The sequence below is a fragment of the Halichoerus grypus genome, chromosome X (genome assembly GCF_964656455.1).
Source record: "Halichoerus grypus chromosome X, mHalGry1.hap1.1, whole genome shotgun sequence".
NCBI classification, from domain to species: Eukaryota; Metazoa; Chordata; class Mammalia; order Carnivora; family Phocidae; genus Halichoerus; species Halichoerus grypus.
Window position 1 is genome coordinate 120,280,280 of NC_135727.1, and position 25,605 is coordinate 120,305,884.

Genomic DNA, 25,605 nt, shown 5'->3' on the forward strand with positions numbered 1-25,605 from the left:
GCTCTGAGGCCCCTTAGCAGAGTAGCAGGCTGCTTTGCTGGGGCCGGCCCCCTGCTTTAGCACCCCCGGCGCATCCGGGCCAGAATCTCGGCCCAGGTCAACCTGTTGTATGGCAAAGTCCAACCGGATCTTTGGCATGGTTTTGTGAACTCAACCTTTACTTTTTTTTTTAAATTTTATTTTATTATGTTATGTTAATCACCATACATTACATCATTAGTTTTTGATGTAGTGTTCCATGATTCATTGTTTGCCTTACTTTTTTTTTTAATATGGAAATAGTAACCAGAATATTCATAGTAGCGATATTAATAACATTATTAGTACTCTTAAAGCAGCTTTTTTTTGCCAAACCTGAGTGGTATCAAGCTGAGGTTAATGTAACAAATCTTCTGTGAAACCTTGTCATTGTTTTTTCTAAAAGGGAAAGGAGAGAGGCAAAATTTGTGCCATTCATTGATTTCTACTGCCAGCTACTGGAGGAAAGAGTGAATGCTTTTTTACTCTTTTAGCAAATGTTCAGACTATGCAAATACGCCAGCTGTTTGTTTAGCACCGAAAAACAAGAACAAATTACCTTGTCGACAAACAGTTATTTTTTCCTTCGAACCTCAAGTTTCTTTTTCTTGTACACTTGTACATATCTGAGAACTTACTATATACACAGTAAAAGCTCTGCATCTTCGCCTACGATACCTGGACATTTTTTTTCTTTTTTAAACTTATTTTTTTCTTTCCACTATAATTAACATACAGTGTTATATTCGTCTCAGGTGTACAATACATGGACATTTTAACTAAAACCCACAACTCGCACGGCTCCCATCCATAAAGCTGCCCTCAGGATGTTTATTTTGGCTCCTCTCAAACCGAAAAGGATCCATGAACATGGTCCTTAAAGCACAGGTGCCTGACAGCATTAGTGCCACCTGGGAGCTTGTTACACATGCAAATCCTCCGGTCCCATGCCAGACCTTCTGAATTAAAAACTCAGGAGGGTAGGGCCCACTCTTCAGTGGTTTAACCAGCCCTCCAGGGGGATGCTGGTGCCCACACAAGTTGGAGGTCACTGACCTAATGAATAGCAAGATTCTCCAGAGTATTAGAAAATGTAAAAATAATGCTTCTGGAATATCAGGTTTTGAATGTATCCCATGATCCCTACTGAGCAGTGTTTTTCTTTTGAATTTGCAGTACGAATGGAATGACAATGAGATGTACTTGTTCCGGTCATCTATTGCATATGCCATGAGAGAGTATTTTTCAAAAGTCAAAAACCAGACGATCCCTTTTGTGTGAGTTACTCTAAACAGTATTTCTCTTTCTCTTGGGCCTGAAAAGATATTGTGCTTAAACTTTTATGCAAGTAAAATTAAGAAAAACCTCCTAATGACTCTGGAACTACTCTGATATCCTGAAATTTGGGCCATTCTCTTTAGGGAGGACTGTGACTTACTTGACTTATAGATTGCAAGAGCACTGTTCTCTTTCCCCGTCTCCTCCCTTCTCCTCTCCCTCCTCTTTTCCTCTCCCTTTCCCTCCACCAAATGCTTCCTCTACCCTCAGCACTGAAAGGAAAAGACAGACATCTCTGCCTTCACTGAACTTGCCTTTAATGTGTACTTCATGTGTGGATTACAATCAGCAAAATATGTTAAGTGAAATATACTAGAATGAGATGGTGACAAGTTCAAGGGAGAAAAATACCACAGATGGGGGGCTAGGGAGTGCTGGTGTGTCTACAGTTCGGCTTTAACTGCAATGGTCAGAAAAGGCCTCATGAATCCTTGAGCAAACATCTGAAGCAAGGAGAGCACCAGCAAAGCAGACAAGGGGAAGGTAGGTAGCAGGTGGAAAGATTCTGAGGAACGAAGATCCTCCACCTGTTGAAGGAACAGCAAGGAGGCCAGTGGGGCTGGGGCAGTGAGCTCATAGAAGACAAGTAGGAGGTGTGGTCAGGGTGGTAGTGGGGCGTGGGGGTGGGGGGGGGAGAAGAACGTTCTCCTGGGCCTCCCAAGCATTCCAAGGACGTTGGCTTTCTTCTGAGTGAGAAGGGCTGGGAGCCACAGGATCTGCCTTAGGTTTTGTCAGGATCCCTGTGGCAGCTGGGAGAGGCCAGTCTTGTCACCTTGTTGGTAAAGCCCACTCCTTACCCCCCCCCTCCCACTGTGGGTGTAACGTGACGGGTTTTGCCTCGTGGCACTGGGGTGGAGGAACGCACCACCTCTGTTCGTGGTACTGAGCCGTCGCCGCCCGCCACGGTGTTTATCACAATCCTGGGGCACCCATGGTTCCTCGCTGGTTCTTCAGCTGCCTTCAGTTCGAAATTTTTCTATCATTGAAAGAAAATGGGGTTCATCTAGGGGGCAGAACGGATAGCGCCAACTTGTGTCCTTGAGTTCATGTGCTTTGGGAAGTGTTGAGGATGTGGGGACAATCACATCCTTCCATTGTTCGCCCTATCCCATGTCTCTCGCCTTCACCCTGTGACTCCCCCCCCCGCTCCCACCCCCTTTTCACTGGTAGGGGGAGCCCCCATTCTCTTTGCTGTGTCGTCCGTGCCACAAGGGAAGATGTTTCTTTTCTCTGCAGGGAGGATAACGTGCGGGTGAACGATTTGAAACCCAGAATCTCCTTCACCTTCTTTGTCACTTTACCTGGAAATGTGTCTGGTATCATTCCTAGAGCTGACGTGGAAGAGGCCATCAGGTGATTTTACTTTCAAACAAGCTCTCTAAGGGGGAGGGAGGCTGACAAATGCACCCACGACAAGGGCTTGTGGTTTAGTGTGCTCTGTGTGCCGGGCACTGTTCTGAGTCCTTTTTCAGCTTAAAGACTGGGGTTTTAATTCCAGAAGGATCTCTCTTGATTTGGGCTCCTCCGTACGCAGGCTCTTAAACAGTATTGGAGTGTAAGTAGTTGATTTGGGAGGTGATCTCCAGAAGCTCTGAGAAAGAAAAGTGCACAGGGGCAGAGGATGGAAGGAAGATCATAAATGACATGTTATCGAGCAAGGGACCGCGGTGAGCAACTAGAGCTCCATGGTGCCGGGAATTCTGGGACACTGAGCAGATCATGCACCTGAACTGTCCATCCGCGCTGGGGTATTTATCCGCCGCCTCCCACCAGCCATTGGTCGCGAAGTGCTGGCCGGTGCCATGGCTTCCCCGGCAGTTCTGGTGTGCAGGCCGGGCAGCCCCCTGTGGCCTGAGAATGCTCTCGGGCAAAGGCAGCACGTACTGGCTGAAGAAGGTCTGGCCTGCACGCGTGCAGAATGGTAAATGCAGAAGGGACATGGACACGTATTGCCAGCATTTGTTGTAGGGACTCGTTTGAAGGAATCATTTCAGTAACCAGAGTCAGAAACGAGGTGGGCAAGAATAGGATTCCTTAGCTGTCGCTTGGCCTCGACACTAGGAGAGGGACTTACTGTGGGCAGTGAGCATCCAGAAGGAACGATTGGCCCAAGGTGCCTCGTCTGTTTCCCCAAACAGCAAGAAAGAACAGATCGATGACACTAAAAAAAGGCTTAAGATACCTGCTGCTATGGGGGAGCCCGCTAGGTGGCCCTCTTGAGCCGCTGTTCATCTCTGGAAGCAAATCCAAGACCTGCCGGGCAGAGTGGGCCTGGAAAATCTGGCTTAGTTGGGGTGTACAACCCACCCACATCCAGAGACTTCACCGTCGGCCTCCAAATGACTTGTTTCTGTCCTGGGGAAAAGTGCCAGCTGAGATCAGCATTAAAGAGCCCAGCCCTCCTTGTGAGCTGCGGGGGATCCCAAATCTCCCGTTTCCAGAATGACTTGAGACGAATTCAGGCTGAGGTTACATGGCTAATTCTGCTCTGACAGATCTCCCTCTCTCCTTTTGACCTCCTGACCTGTACTACACCCAAGGGTAGGAGGATGGGCTGCCAGACCCTTGGGCTTTCAATTCAGAATATTCTCAATTTCCCTAGTTTTGGTTTTTAAAATCCCCTCCATCCTTTTTTGCTCTCTAAAATTAAGCCATATCCCATCCCCAGTGCTGGAAAAATTGACAAAAGCCCCTCTCCTGCATTCCTCCCCTGACTCCAAAGGTCAATCCCTTTTATTTGGAAACTACAACCGTCAAGACTTGGGTATAGGACCTGGTTGATTTGTAGAAGAGATGGACCCAATTGTCCTTTTCTGTTATCTGATATAAAGTCATTGTACACCTACTCTGACAGAAGGGAAATTCTTGCCAAATACGCTGACTTTGCCTTTACAACACAGCAGTCATGGATGAACAAACACCAGCCAGTTGCATGTTTCCACACTTGCAAACCAATTTTCCAAGGAAGCCGTTGCCAGACCTAATCTAGGCTACAAGATATGAAAGGTGCCTAATTGTCAGATCTCGTACCTTTCACGGGACCTGGCTATCGCCTTTGATTTCATCGCTATTTGAGGTGTACAGTCTTAGGCTAAGGCTTATCAAATCCTTTCAGGAGCAATGATGTAAGAAGTAAATAATTACACACAATTCTGTTTTGCCTAAGTGTTTTTGCTTTTGGGAATAGGATGTCCCGGGGCCGTATCAATGATGCTTTCCGCCTGGATGACAAGAGCCTGGAGTTTCTGGGGATTCAGCCAACACTGGGACCCCCTTACCAGCCACCTGTCACCATATGGCTGATTGTTTTTGGGGTCGTGATGGGAGTGGTGGTGGTTGGCATCGTCCTGCTCATCTTCTCCGGGATCAGAAATCGAAGGAAGTAAGTGACCCTTCCTAGACTTACCTTATCTTAAAACAGAAAGGTTTAGGGAAAACTAACTGGAAAATTTGCAGCAAGTGGTAGGTTGTATAAGCCAATTACTTTTTTGGACAATTTTGCACCTAAATATTCTGATGCATCCCCTAGAAATTTCCCAGATTTCGTCAGCACTTTGCCTTCCTAGCTGGCGTGCAATGTTCAGCCTAGGGCTTTCGAGTGAGCCCGGGGAAACTCCATCCTGGCCACGGTGTCCTTTCCCTACTGCCGGGAGGTCCCGCAAACTCAGGGAGGGGAGGCAGGCAGGCTCAGGGGATTATCCGCACTCCTAGTCTTCCTTGGTCTAGAAGTGACCCCGGAGACTGGCTCAGTGATGGTTGGCACTGTAAAACCATTCTAGAATGAGCTCTGCGATTCGCCTCAAACTGCCACCCTTCCATCATCTTCATTCCCCCTCAGGTGGCCCATACTCCCTGTCATCCCCGTAGCTCAGGGGCCACAGTGCCCTCTCATGTGTTCTTGAATGGAAGATCCAAGTCCAGTGAGGATTTAAATCACCAGAGACCTGATTTATAATCTTGCTCTGCCACTAGATGGTTTTTCTGACCTTGAGAAATCACTGGCTTTCATTGGGCTTATGTAATTAATGTTAATAATATTTTATAGCACCTACCAAAACTGTGCACACTGCAGGTTGCCTAAACGTGTTCATGATGGAATTTTGACATGCCCTGGTCTATTTTGCTCAGTTCTTCACTGTGGAGATTTTTAGTTCCCTAAAATAGCTTCAGTTAAGAAAATTAGGCCTTGAATAGAATACATTCATATGGTTAGAATTATAAAAACTCCAAAGGATACCCAGAATCTTCTTGCCACCCTTTGCCTCCAAGTTCCCTTCCCAAAGCCAACAACAATTATCAGTTTCTCAGAGACCTGTCTGCGGTTGGAGGGTCTGCATTTTTAGTAAGGCCACCCCCCAGGTGGTCTGTATGCACATGATGGTTTGAGAAGCATCCTTACTTTGCACATGAGCTACTTGGGGAACCTCCTTCATGCCGCATGCTGGCTACCCTGCTCAGTACTTGGACGCATTAATAGTCTCAGCAAACATATGATGTCAATATGTAATTATCTAATTATCTTCACGTACGTACCGAACTGAGCTTCAGAGAGACCAAGTCACTCTCTCAAACTGACACGGCTTGTCAGTAACAGATTGGGAGCCACAGCCGGTCTGCAAACCTGGTGCTTGTGCGACAGAGCTGTCCTGCTCTGGTCTGGACACTTGGGAAGCTGACCATTTAGTAGGGAAGCTCTTTAAAAAGGAGGCACTTGGCTAAATGACCACGTCGTTTCTAAGTGACCACTTGGTTTCTATAAAGAATAATCCCGGCTACTGTTGGTGGAGGCTTGCGTGCCGGGTACGGTGAGCACTCTGCCAGCACCATCTCCTGGACTTGGCGGAACCGCCATCGTTTTCCAAATAGGCAAACGGAGGAACAGAGGTGCGCGCTCTCTGACCCTGGAGCAGATACCTAAGCAGCCTCCCACGCTCTGCCAGCCTTCCCGCCAACCAATCGTGGGGCCAAAGGAGGGAATCTCATGCTCTCTAGGGGTTCCCAGTCCATCGGGAGGGGATAGATTCACCAACGAGCGATTTGATGCTAAGGTGAGAGAAGCCTGGGCCAGTGGGGTCCAAGGGAGGCCGGGTCCTTCAGCACTGTACCAAGGTGACTTCGCTTTATTTAACAGGAACGATCAAGCCAGAAGTGAAGAAAATCCTTATGCCTCCGTGAATTTGAGTAAAGGAGAAACTAATCCAGGATTCCAAAATGTTGGTGCTGTTCAGACTTCATTTTAGGAAAACCTGTTTGATTTCCTCTTGAGGTGATTTTATTGCATGCAAATGTTAATTTTATGGTACAGACAATAGGAGATTATAAAGCTGTCATTAGATATCAAAACTATGGCTCTGGTCAGGAAAATTTACCCCAAGAAGACATGCCTGAGGAGAGGGCATCTTCACTGGCTTTCAGTATTTATTTCTGCCTCGAGATTTCACTTCTGTTCATGTTTGAGAGTAATAGAGAAAAATGTGTCTTTGGCCTCACCGGCTGTTCGGGGTGATGGAAGTGGAAATGTCTGTTGCCTGGCTGGAGTGGAAAGAGAAAAGAGGGATATATGGTGGGAGCAAGTGGGGCCTTCTCTGGAGCCCGGATGGATCGCTTTTAAGGACAGTCTCTGTGAAATGGCGGAACTGCAGGGAGCGAGAATGGCACACGCTGTTCACTTGACTTAAAGTCAAGTGTAAAGGATGGCACGCTCTTTCACATTAAGTTAATCTAAGTACTATAGTGATTTGCCCACAGCGGTGAGTGGACTGGATCATGCCTTCTTCGGGATGACAGGTCTACAGAAGAGAGAAGAATCCAGAGAGCTGTTCACAGATGTTGCCTTTTCACTTCCATCCATGCTTGATCATCATCTCCCTGACAACGTAAGACTAGCCCCAGGGGCCTCCTGGGACCCGCCCCCCCAGAGCACACCTGATGGAAACTCACTTCTGTTGTTCTCCGTGGAGTGACTAGAAACCTCAACTGAATGTCCTCCCCGGAAGTGGGTACCCAATCTCTTAAATCTTGTATTCACCCACAATGCCTGAGTAGTGCTGAGCACAAAGCAGACAGTCAATAAATACTGACTAGATTCACACTCCTGAGGTCTCACGTGTACTTATGTGCTGGGGCTTCGGGGATTCTGTCTGCTTGTCACTTCCACGGACAAAGTTGCTGTCTGACTGCCTGGGACACTTGACCTCTCAAATGTCTTGGAATGTGTCCCAATTTCTTAAATTGCTTTAGTGTACAAAGTGGCTCTAAGATCAGTCTAAAGAGGGGTGTGTAAGATTGTTGACACTGTCCAGTTAGGAACCAAGCCTAACACTCCTTTTGTAGACCTCAGAATCCAGCCCGGTTCTGAGCACAGCATCCACTACTGTGGATCCTGAAGACGGATTCAAAATTGATGAAAATATCCCAACTTTACCCTGCAACTCACTCTCTGTGGTGACCACCATAATGTTAGAGTAACTCTGTACTTAATACAGTCTATGGAGAGGGGCGCCTGGGTGGCTCAGTCGGTTAAACATCCGACTCTTGATTTCGGCTCAGGTCATGATCTCAGGGTTGTGGGATCGAGCCCCACATCGGTCTCCATGCTCAGTGGGGAGTCTGCTTGAGATTCTCTCTCCCTCTCCCTTTGCTCCCTCCCTCTCACTCTCTCACATGCGCTCTCTAAAATAAATAAATCTTTTTAAAAAATAAAATAAATTCTATGGAGATAATGGTCATGGTGAATCAGTTAGCCAAGTCAGGAGAGGATGACCTTTTCTTCACTTCAAGAGCATGTAGGCAGTCCCCTGGCTTAAAACAATAGCTGTAAATGCTAGATATCACCACTAAACATGGTTAAATAGCATTTTCAAAATTATGCATGTTTTACGTGGTATGAGTATTGTTCCTTTCCTTGGCTCCTCCTAGCATCACTGGGCTGCTTTTCTTATAAACCTCTACTGGTATCTTAAAACCTTCCTTGACTTGATGTCGGGAGCCAGGCTTCTAAGCACTGCTTCGTTTCTTTTCATAGTAGACGATTCTGTACTGTTTGAAATTTAGCAATAAGTGTATATTACTTTTGTTACAAAGAAGATTGTTTTTAAAAAACCAAATACAAAGAAATAAGGAGAAGAAAGGAAAGCAAACTTCACGAGGGCCTGTTGAGGAGAAGAGGAGTTGAGTTACTGGTTCCTTCTTTTCCCTTGGGTAGGAAAGAACCCTGTCAGACAGTACTTGCTCAAGAAATGTTCGCTGAATGTTATTCATGCCCTAGTGGTTATTTTAAAGTTCCATTTCATTGTAAGGTGAGATTTGTGCACCTCTGTAAAAAAAAAAAAAAATAGAAAACTATCAAAAGTCCATTCTTCTGAAAATACAGGAATCTGCATGTATGTGTTAAGAAACAACCAAGAGAGATCACTGGAAATAGCTGGGAGGTGATGGAGTCAGTGGGATGAGACAGAATATGAGGATCTCTTAAGGGAGATGGTTAACTTCCATCCAGAGATGAGGAGCAGCACTTAGTGTCTTTTCAGTATAATTGTGCCTCCAGTGGCCTTTCTCTCTCCCTCCTTGACGTTACAGAAAAGACTGTGAACTGCTTCAGAAGAGATGAAAACCTATGGGCTCAGCAGTGGGCCGTGAAGGAGAGGAGTCCCAGGAATAGTGTAAAAGCAGAAGTACCTTTTAGTAATCACCAGGAGAAACTGAAATAATACTTCTGTACCTTTGTGTCAAGATAGAAGACTGAAATAGAAATGTCAGTCACCAAACTAGCCAGGCGCCCCAGAGCCCCAAACTCAAGGATTGAATATGGTTAGAAGGCAGCAATCAATTCTAGAAATAAGACTGTGCTTACACCGTATCCAAATTGATAAGGATTAAAGTTAAAAAAAGGCATCAAGTTTACCTTAGCATCTTTAAGAATTTGCTCTATGTGGAAATATATTTAATATCTTCTTGAATGATACTATTTAATTTTAGTTTTATATTTGCATGGCATACATATATGACCCAAAGAGTCTTTGTTCTAATCTAGAAGTCAAATGAGAGTTGAGTCATTTAGATTGAATTACGGACCACCTAGAGGTCCTCTAGGGCAGGGGTGACTGCGAGGAACATCTGGAAGCTTAGTTCCTTAGGAATCTCTGTGTGTGTTTAAGGATTTTATTTGTTTATTTGAGAGGGAGAGGGGAAAAAAATGAGCAGAGTGGTGGAGTCAAGGGAGAGGGAGAAGCAGGGAGCCCAACGTGGGACTCGATCCCAGGACCCCGAGATCATGACCTGAGTCGAAGGCAGATGCTTAACCTACTGAGCCACCCAGGCGCCCCAGGAGTATATTTTAATGAACTCTCCTTTTGATTTGCATACATGGTAAGGTTTGACAGCATTGAAACATGAAGGCAAATGTCCACATTTTGGTACTTGTTAATAGCATATTTAATTATCAGGATAGTGACAATATAAGGAAAAGAACAAATATCCAACAAAGAATTTTTTAATTCGATGCAATCTTTACAAATGGTACACCCTCTGTCTACCACAATCAGAAAATGTGCTTCTGCTATAGGCTGGGAAGTGTAATAATATTAAGAGCAGCATACACAGAATTACTAATTTGACCTAAATTTCAAGGAACTCTTTTGTTTCTTGTTCAATTTCGAGATAATACAACAGGCAAACAGCACACAGAACGCTATTAAGAAGAACTAGCTAAATTACATTGTCTGCGTCTTGCTACTTTCCTTAAAAGGAATGAAAATGCTGGCCAGCATTTACATTCGTTCTCATCAGATCTCCTGATTTCTTCTTCAAGGTTTGTCTTTTTCCCGAAGTGGTTCAATGGAAGCTAGGAGTTGCTGAAATGTGGGACGCTTTTCTGGAAGCTAAATAAAAGAAAAACCCAATGGCTTAGTTTATGAAAGTTAGGATTAAAAATAAAATATAGAAGATATGTATACCTCAAAACTAAAGCTAGTGACTGTTTAAGTGTGGAAACACTATGGACATTTCCACTAAAGACAAAACAACTAGAACCCTAAGAATTGGAAAAGAAACAGTAAAAATATCTTTATTTGTGTAAGATATGGTTGTATGCCTGGAAAAACCAGGAGAATGAATGATAGAACCGACCCAAATGATAAGGAATTCAGCAGGAGAGCAGTATGCAAAATTAACATATAAAATCAATAGCCTTTAGGTACGTGTACAAGAACCAGCCAGAAGACACAATGGAAGAGAAAACTCCATTTAGAAGAGCAATGACACCAAAATAAAATACAAACAAAAACGTACCTCCCACCCCAAAATGAGGACAGCTTTAAACACTGCTGAAAAATACAAATGTAGACTTATGCACATAGAAAATCATTGCTTGTTCTTGAAGAGGACAAATCAGTATCACAAGGATGTCAAATTTCCCTAGTTAAAATATAAACTACAGTCTCCTCCAAAACATGAACAAGTTTGTTTCAAGCTGAACAAATTGATTCTCTAGTTCATGGATTTTTAAAATATGCAGAAATAATACCTGAAATGAATATAACACTGTAGGTTAAGTACACTGGAGCTAAAATTTAAAAAATTTAAAAATTAAACTCAGTTTAAAAAAATGTATGTAAAAATAGCTAGGAAAGGTATAAAAAAAAGGTGAGCAATGAGGGAGTGCTAGCCTACCTAGGATTAACACATATTATAAAGTCTCTATAATTAGAACAATGCAGTGCTAGCACATGAATAGAGACCGGAGAACAGAAGAGGGAGTCCCCAAATAACCCCAAATACATATGGAAATTTCCTATGTTAGATATTTCGGCACCATTAGATGGTATCTTGCCCCTGGGAATGACATGGTCTTTTAATGATGCTGCAGCAAGCAGGTAGTCAATTAGAAAACGAGATCTTTGGATCCATACTTCGTACCGTATGCGATAACAAACACAAACTAGATCAGAGATCTAAATGCGAAAGAATGAAGCCATAAAAGTACTAGAGGAGAATCTGAGTGAATGCTATCATAATCAGGGTCTGGGGAAACCTATCTAACTTTAACTCAGTTTCCAGAAGTAATAAAAGCAAATATTAATAGAGTCAATCATATTTTTAAAAAAATCTTTTGCATGGCAAAAACTACCATAAATTAAGAGATAAGCGACAAACTGGGAGAAAGTATTTACAACTATCACAGATAAAATACTAATCTCTTTCATTTATAAAGGGAACTTTAAAATCAAGGTGAGGGAAACAAAAAACTTGATAGAACAAAAGGAAAAGATATGCCATTTAATTCTCAGAAAGAGATACCAGTGCCCTTGAAAGTAAACCTGAATTGTAATGAAAGATGTACATATAAAAGCTGCAGTAAAATGCCATTTCTCATCTATCAGATTGGCAGAAATCCAGGAGCTTGACAATGGTCTGTGTTGGTAAGATGGTTGGAAAATAGGCACATTGATGGAGGGGCAACTCCTGCGGAGGGGATTTGTATGCTCCTTTTTTCATAAGAAAGAAATGGAAACACACACACACATATGCATTCTCACTTTTGTGCAAAGAAGTATGGGAAAGATAAATTGGAATCTAATGAAAATCGTGAATGTTCTAAAAGTTGTGAAATAGAATATTTTAAAAGTGGGGGACCAAAATGTGCAAAACACTCACTCTATGCAGAACCTTCAACTGGGGATTGTCTCTGTGCAGACCCATAGTGTCGTGGTTAAGAGCAGGGACTCGGAGACTAGCCAGCCTACCTCTTACTAGCTTTGTGACCTTGGGCAAGTCACTTAACCTCTCTGGGTCTCTGTTTCCTCTTAGTTTTGGTCATGCTAGTGCCTACTTCATAGTGTGTTGCCTGATGAATAAATGGGTTAATATTTATGAAGTTCTTAGAACAGTGCTGGATGTAAGTTGTTTGTTAAACCGTTAGCACCTACATTGCTCCGTTGTTGGTTTTAAATTACAAACACTTGAGGGAAGGGGCTCGGGGCCATGGCACCCGCTGTGTAGCAGGTGTTTTCCCTCATAAATGACTCGCCCAGTGGTGTCCTAGGCAACCGCCGTGGATGCACCTGACGCCCCTTCCAGCCCCGCCCCCGCGGGGCACTTGCCTCGTGCCAGCAGCTGTACATGATCTGGTAGATGGTGTCCGATGCCAGTTGGGGCCGGTAGAGTCTATGGCCCTGGGAGACCTTCACAACCACCTGGGAGTTGTCATACAAGTCATACGGCTGCTTCCCCAGGCTGAACACTTCCCACATCAGGATCCCTGCGCCACACGAAGGGCGAACGGCAGACAAAAAGGAAAGAGAGCCCAGGTCAGAAGGTACAGAGTTAGTTGAACAAGCCTCCCACACCAGATCAGGAAGGCTGTGGGTCAGAGCGAGGGATCCCCGGGAAATGAGTCCCAGCAAAAAGGACAGGGTGTAGAGGGTGGGACTGTACCATCACTTCTGGAGCCCAGGGTACCCTTCTCCATGTTCCCGGAGACCCGGGTGCCTGTTCTGGGAAACGGGTCAATGGCAAAGGCAGCCGCGTCGGAAGCCACTTGGGGTCAAGATTCTTGGGCTGTTTCAGAGAGGCGGCTGGGGCTCCACCCTCAGAGTCACCCTCAGAGTCACCCCCCAGCTCCCACCCGGAGGAGTGACTGACTGAAGTCCTCGCCCTTTCTTGCTCTCTGACTTGGCAGTGGTGTGCACCGTCAAATTGCCTTCCTGTGGAAATTTACAGATAAAATCATTGACAAAATGCCTCCGTTTTGCCTCGGTGGTTCCTAATACTTTGTGGGTCAGGTGTCCTTTTGAGAACCTGATAAAAACCATTGGCTCTCTCTTCGGAAAGTGAACAGGCAGCATGTTTGTGTTCGGTTTCTGGATGTTCGTGGTGTCCTGAAGCCCATCCAAGGCCATTGCAGACTCCAGGTTTAAAAACCGGGTTCTGGTCATGGTGGTTGAGGGTGGAAGTGGGGTCAGTTAGATGTGGCCTTTGAGGCTCAGTTCTGCCGCTTAGAGGCTGGGTAAGTTTCTCAGCCCTTCTCGGAGCAGGTTCCCTGTCTATAATAAGCCGATATTTGCACATCATAGAGTTGTTGTGAGCATGAACTAGGATAAGACATGCAGAGCGCATAAAGAGCACCAGGACACTTTAAATGCTCTCTAAATGGTGGCCAGTGTGCTGTCGTCCTGACCAAGCCGGAGAATTTCAAGTCAGCCAGCTTCGAAGCTTTGGCAAGCCAGAAATATGTAAGAAGGAAGAAAACTATTCTAGAACCGTAACTGAAGCACTAACTTCAAAATTTCTTTGACTTTTAGGGCTACAGATTTTATGTAAAATATTTACAATAAGGCACTATTACAAGTTGCTGGGGCTGTATTTTTTTTAACAACCTTCTAAAACAACCATCCAAAAGTTCTGTCTTTGGAAGGCTATCCACTTATCTCAAAAATAATATCATTGCTTCAAATATCTGTGGGGCCCCCTCTTTGAGAATTGCTTTCAGAGGCCCTGGTTCATTTTGAATATCCTCACTGGGGACAAATTACTTAAGAATGGATTTAGTTTTGGGAAATAGCCAGAAAATATCTGGAGCCAACTTCTAGGGCATAGGGTGAGTAATCAAGCTGGGCAATGCCATTTTGGGATCAAAAACAAGCTGTAACTCTTGAGTAAGGATACTGATTTTTAAAAGCATCTTTCATAAGGCATATCAACACAAGGAGACTGAAACTAGTTTTGACAAGTTAATCAGCCTGAAAGGATATCAAGTATTCACCACAATGCTATCTTTGTGGTTTTTTTTCTTTTTCTGTGTATGTTGGATTATTATTTTTTTAAGTGAATAATACTACTTTTCCAAAAGTAATAGTTATTTTAAAAATGTGGGCTGGGGCACCTGGGTGGCTCAGTTGGTTAAGCGTCTGCCTTCAGCTCAGGTCATGATCCCGGGGTCCTGGGATCAAGCCCCGCATTGGGCTCCCTGCTCCGCGGGGAGCCTGCTTCTGCCTCTCCCTCTGCCTGCCACTCCCCCTGCTTATGCTCTCTCTCTCTGTCAAATAAGTGAATGGAATGTTAAAAAAAAAAAAAGTGTGTCATATTAAAAAAATGGGTAAATTTTCTTTTATTCATGCAGTCTTTTGGATGTCATATAAAAAGTCAGATTATGCTTATGGACCAAGACAGACATGAAATAGGTCTCAGTTGCATTTAATATATCCATAACTTTGTGATAATTTGGATTATTTATCATGGATCCATCTGACAGTGATTGTAAACAGGCCTGACATTCTTCATAGTGTAGAAAGATATCAGAAAATCTATCATATCTTAAAATCAAATCACAACTTAAGAATTATTTGTTTTCTAATGACCTTTACTAAATTTCAGTATAGATCTTTAATAAAATAGGGGCCAGCAAACCTTTTCTGTGAAGGGTCACATAGTAAGTATTTCAAACTTTGTAGGTCATACACCATCTGGCACCTGCCCCACTCTGCTGTTCCAGTACAAAATCTGACACAATACAGGAGCGAATGGGCATGGCTTGCTCCAATAAAAATTTATGTACAGAAATAGGCCGCCAGACTTGGTCCTGAGCCAAGGTTTGCTGACCCTTGATCTAGCGATGAATTTTAATGAGGACCCTAGTTGAAATTAGTATGGGCTAAAGACAGCACTGAGTTGTGTTTGGGGTTTGCACCAGGCATGCCCAGAGGGTTGGTCGCTTCCAAAGGGAATGGTGGTCACGGCTGCTTTCACGCCGAAAGTTCATGACTGTATCTCAAGCCCTTCAACGTTTTGGACTTCAAGCAAACTCAGCTCTAGTTCTCAACGACTCCTTTAAAACTGTTAGCATTCTTCAGTGGAAGAGTTTTTATCTCCTATGGTTTGATACAAAGGAGCTAGCAGGATGCGGATTTTGTACAATACGAGGCAGACATCCTGATACGGGCCAAGCATAGGTCACCATCATCTTCAATCTCTTGCTTATCTCAGGCCATGAAGGTCATTTCGCAAGTGCTCGGGGCTTTTGCTAAAAATGGATGTTGCTGCTCTTGTGGTTTCCTGTTGTGGAAGCGAGCTTACGAAATGGGGCTGGGGCCCGTGTGGCCACATTCTTACCGAACGCCCACACGTCGGACTTGCTGCTGTACTTGAAGTAGTGAAACACCTCTGGGGCTGACCACTTGACCGGAAACTTGGTTCCTACCGAGCTGACGTACTGGTCATCAAGAACATACCTGTGGGGGGAAAACATCAACACATACCTCAAGTCACTTGGCTGTGTAGCATGAGAAGCCCTCTGTGGCAGGTTGATTAAGGACACAGAGCCCCGCAGTCTCAGGGGATTGCCTCAGTTTTCTAGATCTTTTGCTCCTTTCAATGTGTAGCTTAGCCCAAGGCTGCTTATGACTTGTAAACCTTAAAAAATTATACCTAACTTTGCAAATACCAAAATCGGAATGCAAAACGTTTGGGAAATGTAGAAAAACAAAAATGTCAAAATCAAATGACTCAATCTCACCCTGAAGATAATTTGTAATTCTGCCATTCAAGATACATCTTTGCTTGTACTTTCCAATCTTTTGTTCTACATATAATATGCACAAAATTGGGTTTCTGTCGTACTGAGGTTTGCTTTTTCCTTTAACGACACAGCAAGAACACTTTCCCCGTGTGGTTACATTTTCTTCTGCGGCATCATGTTTAATGACTGAATAGCATTCCCTCTTGTGGATTAACATCATCTGGTTTCACCTTGTAAGTTGCTTCTAATCTGCTGTTATAAACAATGATGAATGACAATATCCTCTGGAGATACCGAGACCATAAAAATATATATTCAAGTATATGCACTATATAATAATGATAAAAATAGAAGCAACCTCAATGTCCACATGTTGAAGAACAATTAAATATGCTATAGCACATTAATGCAGTAGGACAGTATGTGGCCATTATGAAACGAGAGCTCTATATTTACCAAAATAAAAAAAATACCCATGGAAAATGGGTGTGTGCAAAAGTAGATATATATAGTGTAATTCCATTTAAAAAATTTTTTTAATTCCAGTATAGTTAACGTACAGTGTTACATTAGCTTCAGGTGTACAATATAGTGATTTAACACTTCCATATATTACTCAGTGCTCCTCAAGGTAAGTGTACTCTTAATCCCCTTCACCTGTTTCACCATTTTTGTGGGAACAAACAATAAATGTACATATTTGCATATATGATTGGATATACTTAGAAATGAGGTATGAAAGGACATCTATCAAATGTGTTAGCAGTAGTTCCTCCTACTGCTGAGAATAAGGCAAAGGGGTGGGGGCGGATTCTACTTTATACGCTATTGCTATATTTCTTACAATAAGCATATATTATTTCTATAACTAATAGAGGGGAACCCCATATGTTTGCCTAGAAAACAAATAAATAATGACTCTTAAGAAAAAAGGAAAATGAGGGGTGCCTGGGTAGCTCAGTCGGTTAAGTGCCCCCGACTCTTGGTTTCGGCTCAGGTTGTGATCTTTATGGGAAAACTTTACACACCAAAAATGTGTTAGAGATATTTACCGTTAACTTAAAATGTCAGAAAAATCTGGTTTTGAAAATCATCCTTTGAAATATTAATATGTGAATAATATATTAATATTTATTTAATATATGAATATGTTATGAATAGAATAGGAATATTAATAGCAATAATAAATTACACTTTCATAGGATTACATAAAATACCTTCCACACTTTCCTCCCCCAGACCCCCTCAGCTCCTCTAGACACCACAAGACACCCAGAAACTACCCTGGCACTGGGTCCTGTTCATGGCTTAAACCTTCCTTCAAATAAGTCACAGGCTTCTTAATGGTGACACCACAGGACTTCATGAGCAGCAGGGCCTGGTGCATGGCTCCAGGATTCCTTATTCAGAGCAAGACTTTGTGTCTCCCTTTTCCTAAGCTACAAAGAACTTGACGGTATATTCCCTGGATGCTGGCATAACAGCCAATATTCCCACTTGGAGAACAAGGTGGGGATCAGTTTCCCTGTCCTGGGAGCTCTTTCTCTCACACTGAGAGAGCTACGCATCTGGAGTGTTGGCAGAGGGGACTCGGTGTGTGGTGGTCGCAGCGATGGCAAATAGCACACAGCTCAAGGGACATCTTGACAATGTTGAGGTGTCCCAGAAGAGGAGCACTTCCCAATACTGAATTTTGGAGAAGACTTAAAAAGCAGATCCTCCTGGGGCACCTGGCTGGCTCAGTTGGAGGAGCATGCGAGTCCTGATCTTGGGGTAGTGAGTTCGAGCCTCACATTGGGTGTAGAGCTTACTAAAAAAATACATAAATAAACTTTAAAAACCCAGATCCTCCTATGGTGTTTTAGGGCTATGGATGCTGAATATAGAGCTAGCCTTAGTCAACTCTTCAGACCTCTTTGAAAATACACTATTCCTCCTCCGAATTTTGTCAGTTTATGTTGAACTGACACAACTTTATAGCTGTATTTAGTCTCTGTCGACATCTACTTGCTCTCTGGATGAAGCTGATCATTTTGAGGGCAGGGACTATCCCATTCATATCAGTGTCTCCCCCAAGGCCTCGGTGTTATGTGGGTACTCAGTAAATGTTTGCTGAGGGTGCCTGGGTGGCTCAGTCATTAAGCGTCTGCCTTCGGCTCAGGTCATGATCCCAGGGTCCTGGGATCGAGCCCCACATCGGGCTCCCTGCTCGGTGGGAAGCCTGCTTCTCCCTCTCCCACTCCCCCTGCTTGTGTTCCTGCTCTCGCAATCTCTCTCTCTCTCAAATAAATAAAATCTTAAAAAAAAAAAAAAGTAAATGTTTGCTGAATGCAAAGGCCGACGTGTATGTCTTCGTTTCCCATGTAAAACCATGAACGCTAGCTCTGAGGCTTACATAGTAGGAAGATTCAGAATAAAGAAAATTGAAGACTCTTAAACCGCTATCATAAAATAATTTCTCTAAATCATAAAGTGGTGATAGGATGCCAGCTAAGAGAATCTCAAAGTCTACTTTCACGCCTTACTTGGTGATAAAGAAAATTTAATGATGTGACAACAAAAGCTTTCCTAGTGTTAATGCTATGCCTATTTGAATGAATATTAAGAGATAAACAGAGCTAAAGGAGTCTTGATTAAGAAAAAATATATAAAACATATTTATCCCAATAATCTGACTAGAACATGTTAAAGTGAATATTTATTAATATTTAATATATAATTTATAATTATATATAGTTTTTATGTATAAATTTATATATATAAATTTTGTATATAATTATACACAATCTATAATTATGATATATGTTATTGATATATATTTTAATATAATTATACATAGTTATATATAATTATACATAATTTATATTATGTAATTTATTAATATTTAAATATAAATTATTAATATTATTCTTTCATGGAATTTGTTTATAAGTTTAAAAAATATTTATCAGAGTTTTGAAAGAAGGAAAAGGGACTTTGGATAATTTCTGAAGAACAATCCCATCTTCCAGGTGAAGAAATGAGGCAAAACATGTTTCCTAGGTGGTCGGAAGTAGTATGGGGAGGGAATCCAGGTTTCGAACCCCCCAGTGCAGAGCACGTTCCCTATCGCCACGAGGCCCACAGTTCTGCCGGCATGTGGATGTGAATGGAAGTCCCTCTTCCACAGCTTGCCCCTTGGGAGCTGAGCTGGAGCTGGCTTACCTTGTCATTCCAAAGTCAGACACTTTCACGGAGAGATCACTGTCTACCAAGCAGTTCCGAGCTGCCTTTGGGGGAAAAGCAAAATTACCAAGTAGTAAAAGTGGCCAAGAATCTCCCCACATGAGAATCCAAGATCTTCCTTCTCTCTGGCAGAGTACTCACAAAATCTAAGATCGCCTATCAAAACCGCAAATGTTGAGAAGTTGTCTTTTTTCCCTTTGCAATTCTCAATTTTTCAAAATGAAACTGTGCTCCCATCTGTATTTTTACCCAAGCATCCACCCTTGTCAAACAGCATGAAGGGTATTACACATTAAACACAGAACCTCAGCTCGTCAGCAAGAAGGGAAAAGCTATTTCTAGGGGTTCCTTCTCCACCACTGGGGTGCCACGCGTTAACGGGCGCTTTGAAGGCATAAATTCTGGCCTAGCACACACGGCATGTTTGGTGTTTGGCACAAGAAAATCTCTAAAGGTAAATAGCAGTGCATAGTAAGTAGAACGCTCCCCACTCCCAGCCTGAGCCAAAGATACACACAAATTTCATTTCCTTCTGGTTTTGTTTTTCTCAGGGCTGGTATTCATTGACTGCTTTAGCGCTAAGCCCTTCCCAGAGCAAAGGTCAGCTTGGGTTTCATGGTTGTGACACGCACTAAAACGACCAAAGTCTTTCCTTTTTATCTGTTTTCCTCCATACCACAACACAGCTACATAAATCGTGACGGCTTCTTCTTCTCTTTCTGTACCGCAAATATTTTATTTTGAAATTGTGGTTCTTAATACAAAAGTGTCATGTGCTTGGGCAAGTCACAAGGGAGCAAAGCACAAGTGGAGACGCCCTCCTTGCCGGCCAAGGGCACCAGCTCTGGAGGCGCGGACTGTGGATCCCTGGCTTGCTTTGAGGGGCCCGCGACTTTGCTTACCAAGTCCCTGTGTATAAACTGATGGCTTTCCAAGAAGGCCATGCCTTCACACACATCATAGCACATTTCTAAGAGCTGGGAGGTTTCAAGTCCTTTTCCATGACTCTTCAGGTAATTAAGCAAGCAGCCATTGGTGATATATTCAGTCACTATGTATATAGGGTATTTCTTCGAACACACTCCATAGAATTTCACCAGCTTGGGATGGCTGAGTTTCCTGGAAACCACAGATTTTCAAAGATTAGTACTAAATTTGCACACTCCACTTTCCAGATGTCCTGAACATGAATCACTTGTAGATTTTTGCTGGTTTTAATGTCCCCCATTCTACTTGAACAGAGAAAGAGCGGGAAAAGTTGTGGATTTTATTCTGGGAGCATCAGCCTTCGAAGGCAAAAGAAAAAAAAAAAAGCTGCCTCCTAGTAAACACTGACAACCGCAACAGCAACTGGGCAGTTATGGATGCTGGGTTCGCCTGTCCTACGGAGAATCAGCGAAGCAATGGTCTGTTGTCTCCTAAATCCTGTTTAGTCCCCTGGCATCTAGAGAATTTCCGTGACTGATTTGGAGGAAGCTACACGCTAAAGGCAATCACTTCCATTTCACTTTCTCAGTTTTGAAGTCCAAATACTTCATTCTCAAAAAATAATTGTATCAGAATATGAAGGGTGCAGGAAAAATGAAAATAGTTGCCATGTTACGGAAGTGAGATTACCCATGATTTTTCTTTCTTTTTTAAAGAAATTCATTTTACATTATTGTTACATTATCTTTCTTTTTTTCTTTTTTCTTGAGATTTATTTATTTTAAAGAGAGCAAGTAGGGGAGGGGCAGAGGGAGAAGGAGAGAGAGAGACTCTCAAGCAGACTCCCCATGCAGAGCCCTACACGGGGCTCGATCCCATGACCCCAAGATCACGACCTGAGCTGAAATCATGAGTCCAACGCTTGACTGACTGAGCCAGCCAGGTGCCCCATATTATCTTTCAATAGTAAATTCAGAAAATAGTAACCACCTGACATAGCCCTTCTGGTAGGTCATGACAGATAGACGCTCTGCTATTATGGTGTTCATCCACTTGTCTGTGTAATTGATCAATTTACAGGTTGATTCTTTAATGTTCTGATGTGTAAAGTAAATTTAAAGCCAACATGTCAATTTTAGAATTTTTTAATGAGCATTTATTAAATAGTTATATAGTTATAGTTAAATAGTTAAAATTAATTAAATCATTATTTTCCTACTTCTTACTTTAGGGACAGGCCTTATCAGGTTGCTCAAGGCTATGAGCTCGGTTATGCCTCTATCAGCTATTTTAGAGAATGGCCTGGAACTCAGCATTGCTCCCTGCAGAGGGAAGGCTAGTGGTTGGACAAAGATCCCTCACCCAAAAAAAGCTGTTCCTTGAGTAAATTCAGTCACTGACCAGGGGTTACACCGTAAGCCTACAGGAGTTTCGGCTAGATTTTTCTGTCCTGCAAAAGGAGGACATCACAGGTCTCCTCCCCAGTTTTATGACAGTATAATTACCAAGGCAGGACAGGCTACATAATTTGCAGGGGCCGGTATGAAATGCAAATGCAGGGATCCTTATTTGAGAATTAGTAAGAATTTCAAAATGGTGGGGGCCTGGGTGGCTCAGTCGGTTGAGCATCTGACTCGTGATTTTGGCTCAGGTCCTGAACTCAGGGTCATGAGATCAAGCCCTGTATCAGGCTCCACGCTCAGAAGGGAGTCTGATTGAGATTCTCTCTCCTCCTCCCTCTGTCCCTCCCCCCACTCTCTCTCTCTCTCTCAAAATAAGTAAATAAGTCTTAAAAGAATTTCAAGCTGTGACATCACAGCAGTAAAGCAAGTGCAGAGCCCTCCTAAGTGTGGGGGCCCTCAAGAATGGTGCAGGTTGCTTGCCCGTGAAACCAGGCTTATGTTCACATAGTACCTCTGCTTCCAGACAATTCTGCAATTGTGGTCAAAGCGATTTTTTGGACTCTCCTGGTACCTCTGGTCTTCACAAAAGAATGACTAAGGAAATGGACTGGAATGTCTGCCTGGGTTTGCATCTCTGCTCTGCAACTTTTACTAGCTTGCTGACCTTGGGCCCGTTACTTAACATTTCTCTGCTTCAGTTTCCTATAAAACACAAATAACAATGGCACATCCCTCCTAGGCTTCTTAGGAGGATTGAATGCATTAATATTTATAAAGTGCTCAGAGAGATGCCTGTAAGCACTATATAAGTGTTTAAAAAATTTTAAAAGTGCCATTACTCTGCAGCAGGCTAGGATTTGTGATTTCAACTATCTTTGCTCAAAATCCTGCTATGGCATTGTTTTTCATATCATGTTGATTAGTTCCCTAAAGGCAGGATGACCAGCTGTCCCAGTTTGCCTGGGACTGAGGGGTCCCTGGATCACAGGACTTTCATTGCTAAAGCAGGAAAGTCTCAGGCAAACCTGGATGGTCGGTCACCTTTCAAAGTCTGATTCACCATGTTTATAAGAAGAGGTAGAATCATTAAAATAATTCTTTGTACTTACATAGATAAGAGGGGGCCAGAAGAGGGAGAGAGAAAGTGAGCACATGCGAGTGAGCAAGCTGAGAGAGAGAAAGAACACATCAGCATTGCGGACTGTGTTTGGAGCTAAGGCCTGTTAGGAAGGGTATCTTCATTTATCAGATGAGGAAAGAAGCGGTGAGAAAGGGATTCTGTCAGACTTGCTGAAGGTACCAGGAAGGAAAAGGATGTTGTCCATAGGACACTGGTTTTCAGTATTGCCTTAGCCCTGGCCACCAGAGGCTCCTGCTCTTGGGCATGTGCTCTACAGGGCCCCACTCTGTTCTTCATCCCACCATGCACCTCCCCAAAGGGCAAGGACATGCCTACTCAGAATCCATGCATCTCTTTTTCTTGGTCACCCTTGGGGTACCAGGACTCTGGAATCCCCCGTCCACATAGTCCTGAGCCCTCTTCCAGGACCCGGGTGGGCCCTTCCTGGGCCAGTTCCCCTAAGAGTGAACCACGCTATTGGTGTGTCTACCCCCAACCAAGATCCTTAACTGATACAGAGCTGTTTGTGAGGGACACAGAGGGAGCTTGGATGCACTGAATGCTATGTGTACACATAATTACTGAGCACATTGCAGGACAGAGCAGGGGGTGGGAGGAGAAAGGAGAGGGGTAGAGTTGGTGTGGGAGTGGGGGTCACATGGGCCAGAGGCTGGTTTCTCTAAAGACTTGAGAATTCTAAACTTGAATATGGCCTCTCAGGTTGTTACGGAGGTATACTTGTCAGAGTAGGAGCATAGAACTGATTTTATTTAATGTGTCAGCTTGATTTATAACTTCTAAGTATACCTGTGATACATGGGCTCTTGCTCTAGGCCTTGCAAATGTTAGGGACAGACCTGTTAGCATGAATGTCCCTCCACTGTAGGGGCCAAACTGCCATTCCTCAGAAGAAACTTACATCATGGTCTGGGCCTCCTGGAAGAATTCATCTTCTGACATGGAGCCCTCCTTGATCATCTTAATGGCAACATCATACCGTCCCTTCCACTTGCCCAGATGGACCACTCCAAACTGACCACTTCCCAGCTCCTTCAGGAGGGTAAGCTCTTCTCTTTTCAGTTCCCATATTCCTAATAAGGCAAGATAGACACTCTTTAGGATGAGAATAGAAGGCTTTGGGGCTGACAGCTTCCCAAGTGATTTCTTCTCCAATGAGTTTCATATTGACAATATAAAGAACAGCAAGACTTTTTATTTTAAGTTGATCACTTAAAAAAATCCTTACTTAGTGACATGGTCTTATGACCTATTTGACCACACGATAATGCCACCAGGACAATATAGTTCTTGAAGCAGCTATAGTTCTTGACAAAAGGCTTAGAACACTCTGCCACGCAGAGGCATCTTAGAAACGTCTGGTGTCAAGACGCGCTCGATGCTCTTAGCTTGGTAAAAAAAAATCACTAGCGTTTTCTTATAAAGCAAACTAAACTGTGATCTGGGTGGATGTCATGATCCTAAATACACAAGGTTGAAAACGGGCTCTCCTGAGCAAGCACAGAAGCCCGGAAGAAGAAAGGACAGGCAATGGGGTTCTAGAAGCTGATGATTGGGTCTAATAAGAGGCCAAATTGGACAATCTTTTTGGTAAGGCTGAGGAGATTAGAGAGTTAGGTCGGGAGGACAAAAAAGATGTTTGGGTTTTTTTTCTTAAAATGAACAAACATATTATTGCTGAAGCCTTCCCGGGCACAATCTAAATAGGGACCTTCTTCCTGTCTTCCTTCTTTTTTTTAAGTAAATATATATATATAATATATTTTAAATAAATATATATATTACATATTTTATATATATAATAAAAATATAATATATATATAATTTTTTAACCAGAAATGGATGAGAAAGGGAGTTTAAGAGCCCAGGTGTACGTCCATACCACTTCCCAAGGACACGGAGATGGGAACCTTGTTGGCCTTGGTCGACACAGGGTGGCGGAGTCGTGTGATCATGCCTGCAATGGAATCAGCACCATATCATCACAACATGTCACCTCACATGACATCACATAATATCACACCAGGTCACACCTCTGCTTGTGCTCTCTCCAGAGTAGCCGCAAAAGCACAGAGTTCAGGATGTCGTGATGGAGACAGGAGATCCATTCTGGCCCCATTCATCCTGTAGGTGTATTGATTTGCTTGGCTTGACTAATGAGCTCAATGTAAAGCAAAAATTAAAAGAGTAGAACAACTTCATGTGATTTTTAAAAATCGATCAAATTAGTTGCTCGATGGAATCTTTCATTTAAAAAATTTTCCCATTTTTGTTCTATCTTTTTGTAGTCCCATATTTAAATACATATACACACAGCACATACATCTGGTTAAAAAAAAAAAACAACCAAACGGTACAGAAGGGCACAAAATAAAAAGCAAACCGCTCGATTTTTAAACATTGAACCTATTACTAGGTTGCATTAAACGGTCAAGTCATTTTCATTGCTTACATCAAGTTATGGTAAAGCTGGATTAAAATAATCAGTATTTATAGTGGTTTGAAAGAACTCATTGAAAAAAATGTTTCTTGCTTAAACGTGTGATATTTTCCAAGTCCTGGGAAGTGTCACATGTGTCCTTTTTCTCTCCTTCCTTTTTCTATATATTGCTTTACTTTTTATATGAGTGGTCTCCAAATGTTTTAAATCCCAAACATTTAATCAGTCAAAAAAAAAAAAAAAAAAAAAAAAAGCTCACTCCTCCAAAATGGCTGCTGTATTGATACATTATGTGAATCATAAAATACACTCACAATAGAAAACTTAAGGAGATTTTGAGAAAAATCTAAAGAAAGATTCTAATGTTTTCTTTCTATACCCTGTAAAGTTTCTCGTGCATCCTCTGGAGTGGAATCATTCTACTTGGAGATGTTTGTTTATACAATACCTGTTGAGGGTACTTTTGAGGTGCTAGAGGTTAAAATACACAATTGAGGAAATTGGGACAAAGGAAGAACACAAGTAAGGACCAAAATCAAAGCCAGGAGTAAGGCTATTTCCACTATGTGCATGTAATCACGTCAGACAGACTTGCACAAATTTG

General features: G+C 42.9%; 2 protein-coding genes across 6 annotated transcripts in view; one reads left to right on the forward strand and one right to left on the reverse strand.

Moving 5' to 3' along the window:
• ACE2 (angiotensin converting enzyme 2) overlaps positions 1-7,447 on the forward strand; it is a 40,175-nt gene extending 32,728 nt beyond the window's left edge. For 3 of the 4 annotated variants that reach the window (XM_078064962.1, XM_078064964.1, XM_078064965.1), the window contains 4 exons: positions 1,195-1,295; positions 2,593-2,709; positions 4,544-4,738; positions 6,488-7,447. In XM_078064962.1, coding sequence (XP_077921088.1) covers positions 1,195-1,295; positions 2,593-2,709; positions 4,544-4,738; positions 6,488-6,596 — 522 coding nt within the window. In that variant the 3' untranslated portion in view covers positions 6,597-7,447. The remainder of the gene's footprint in view (positions 1-1,194; positions 1,296-2,592; positions 2,710-4,543; positions 4,739-6,487) is intronic. The other variant, XM_078064963.1, reaches the window with a different exon arrangement.
• A 2,314-nt stretch (positions 7,448-9,761) lies between these two features.
• BMX (BMX non-receptor tyrosine kinase) overlaps positions 9,762-25,605 on the reverse strand; it is a 49,278-nt gene continuing 33,434 nt past the window's right edge. For both annotated transcript variants that reach the window (XM_036107292.2, XM_036107290.2), the window contains exons 13-19: positions 24,444-24,518; positions 23,463-23,634; positions 19,996-20,212; positions 19,073-19,137; positions 15,463-15,581; positions 12,456-12,613; positions 9,762-10,235 (exon numbers count right to left, since the gene is read on the reverse strand). In XM_036107292.2, the coding sequence (XP_035963185.1) occupies positions 10,161-10,235; positions 12,456-12,613; positions 15,463-15,581; positions 19,073-19,137; positions 19,996-20,212; positions 23,463-23,634; positions 24,444-24,518 (881 nt within the window). In that variant the 3' untranslated portion in view covers positions 9,762-10,160. The remainder of the gene's footprint in view (positions 10,236-12,455; positions 12,614-15,462; positions 15,582-19,072; positions 19,138-19,995; positions 20,213-23,462; positions 23,635-24,443; positions 24,519-25,605) is intronic.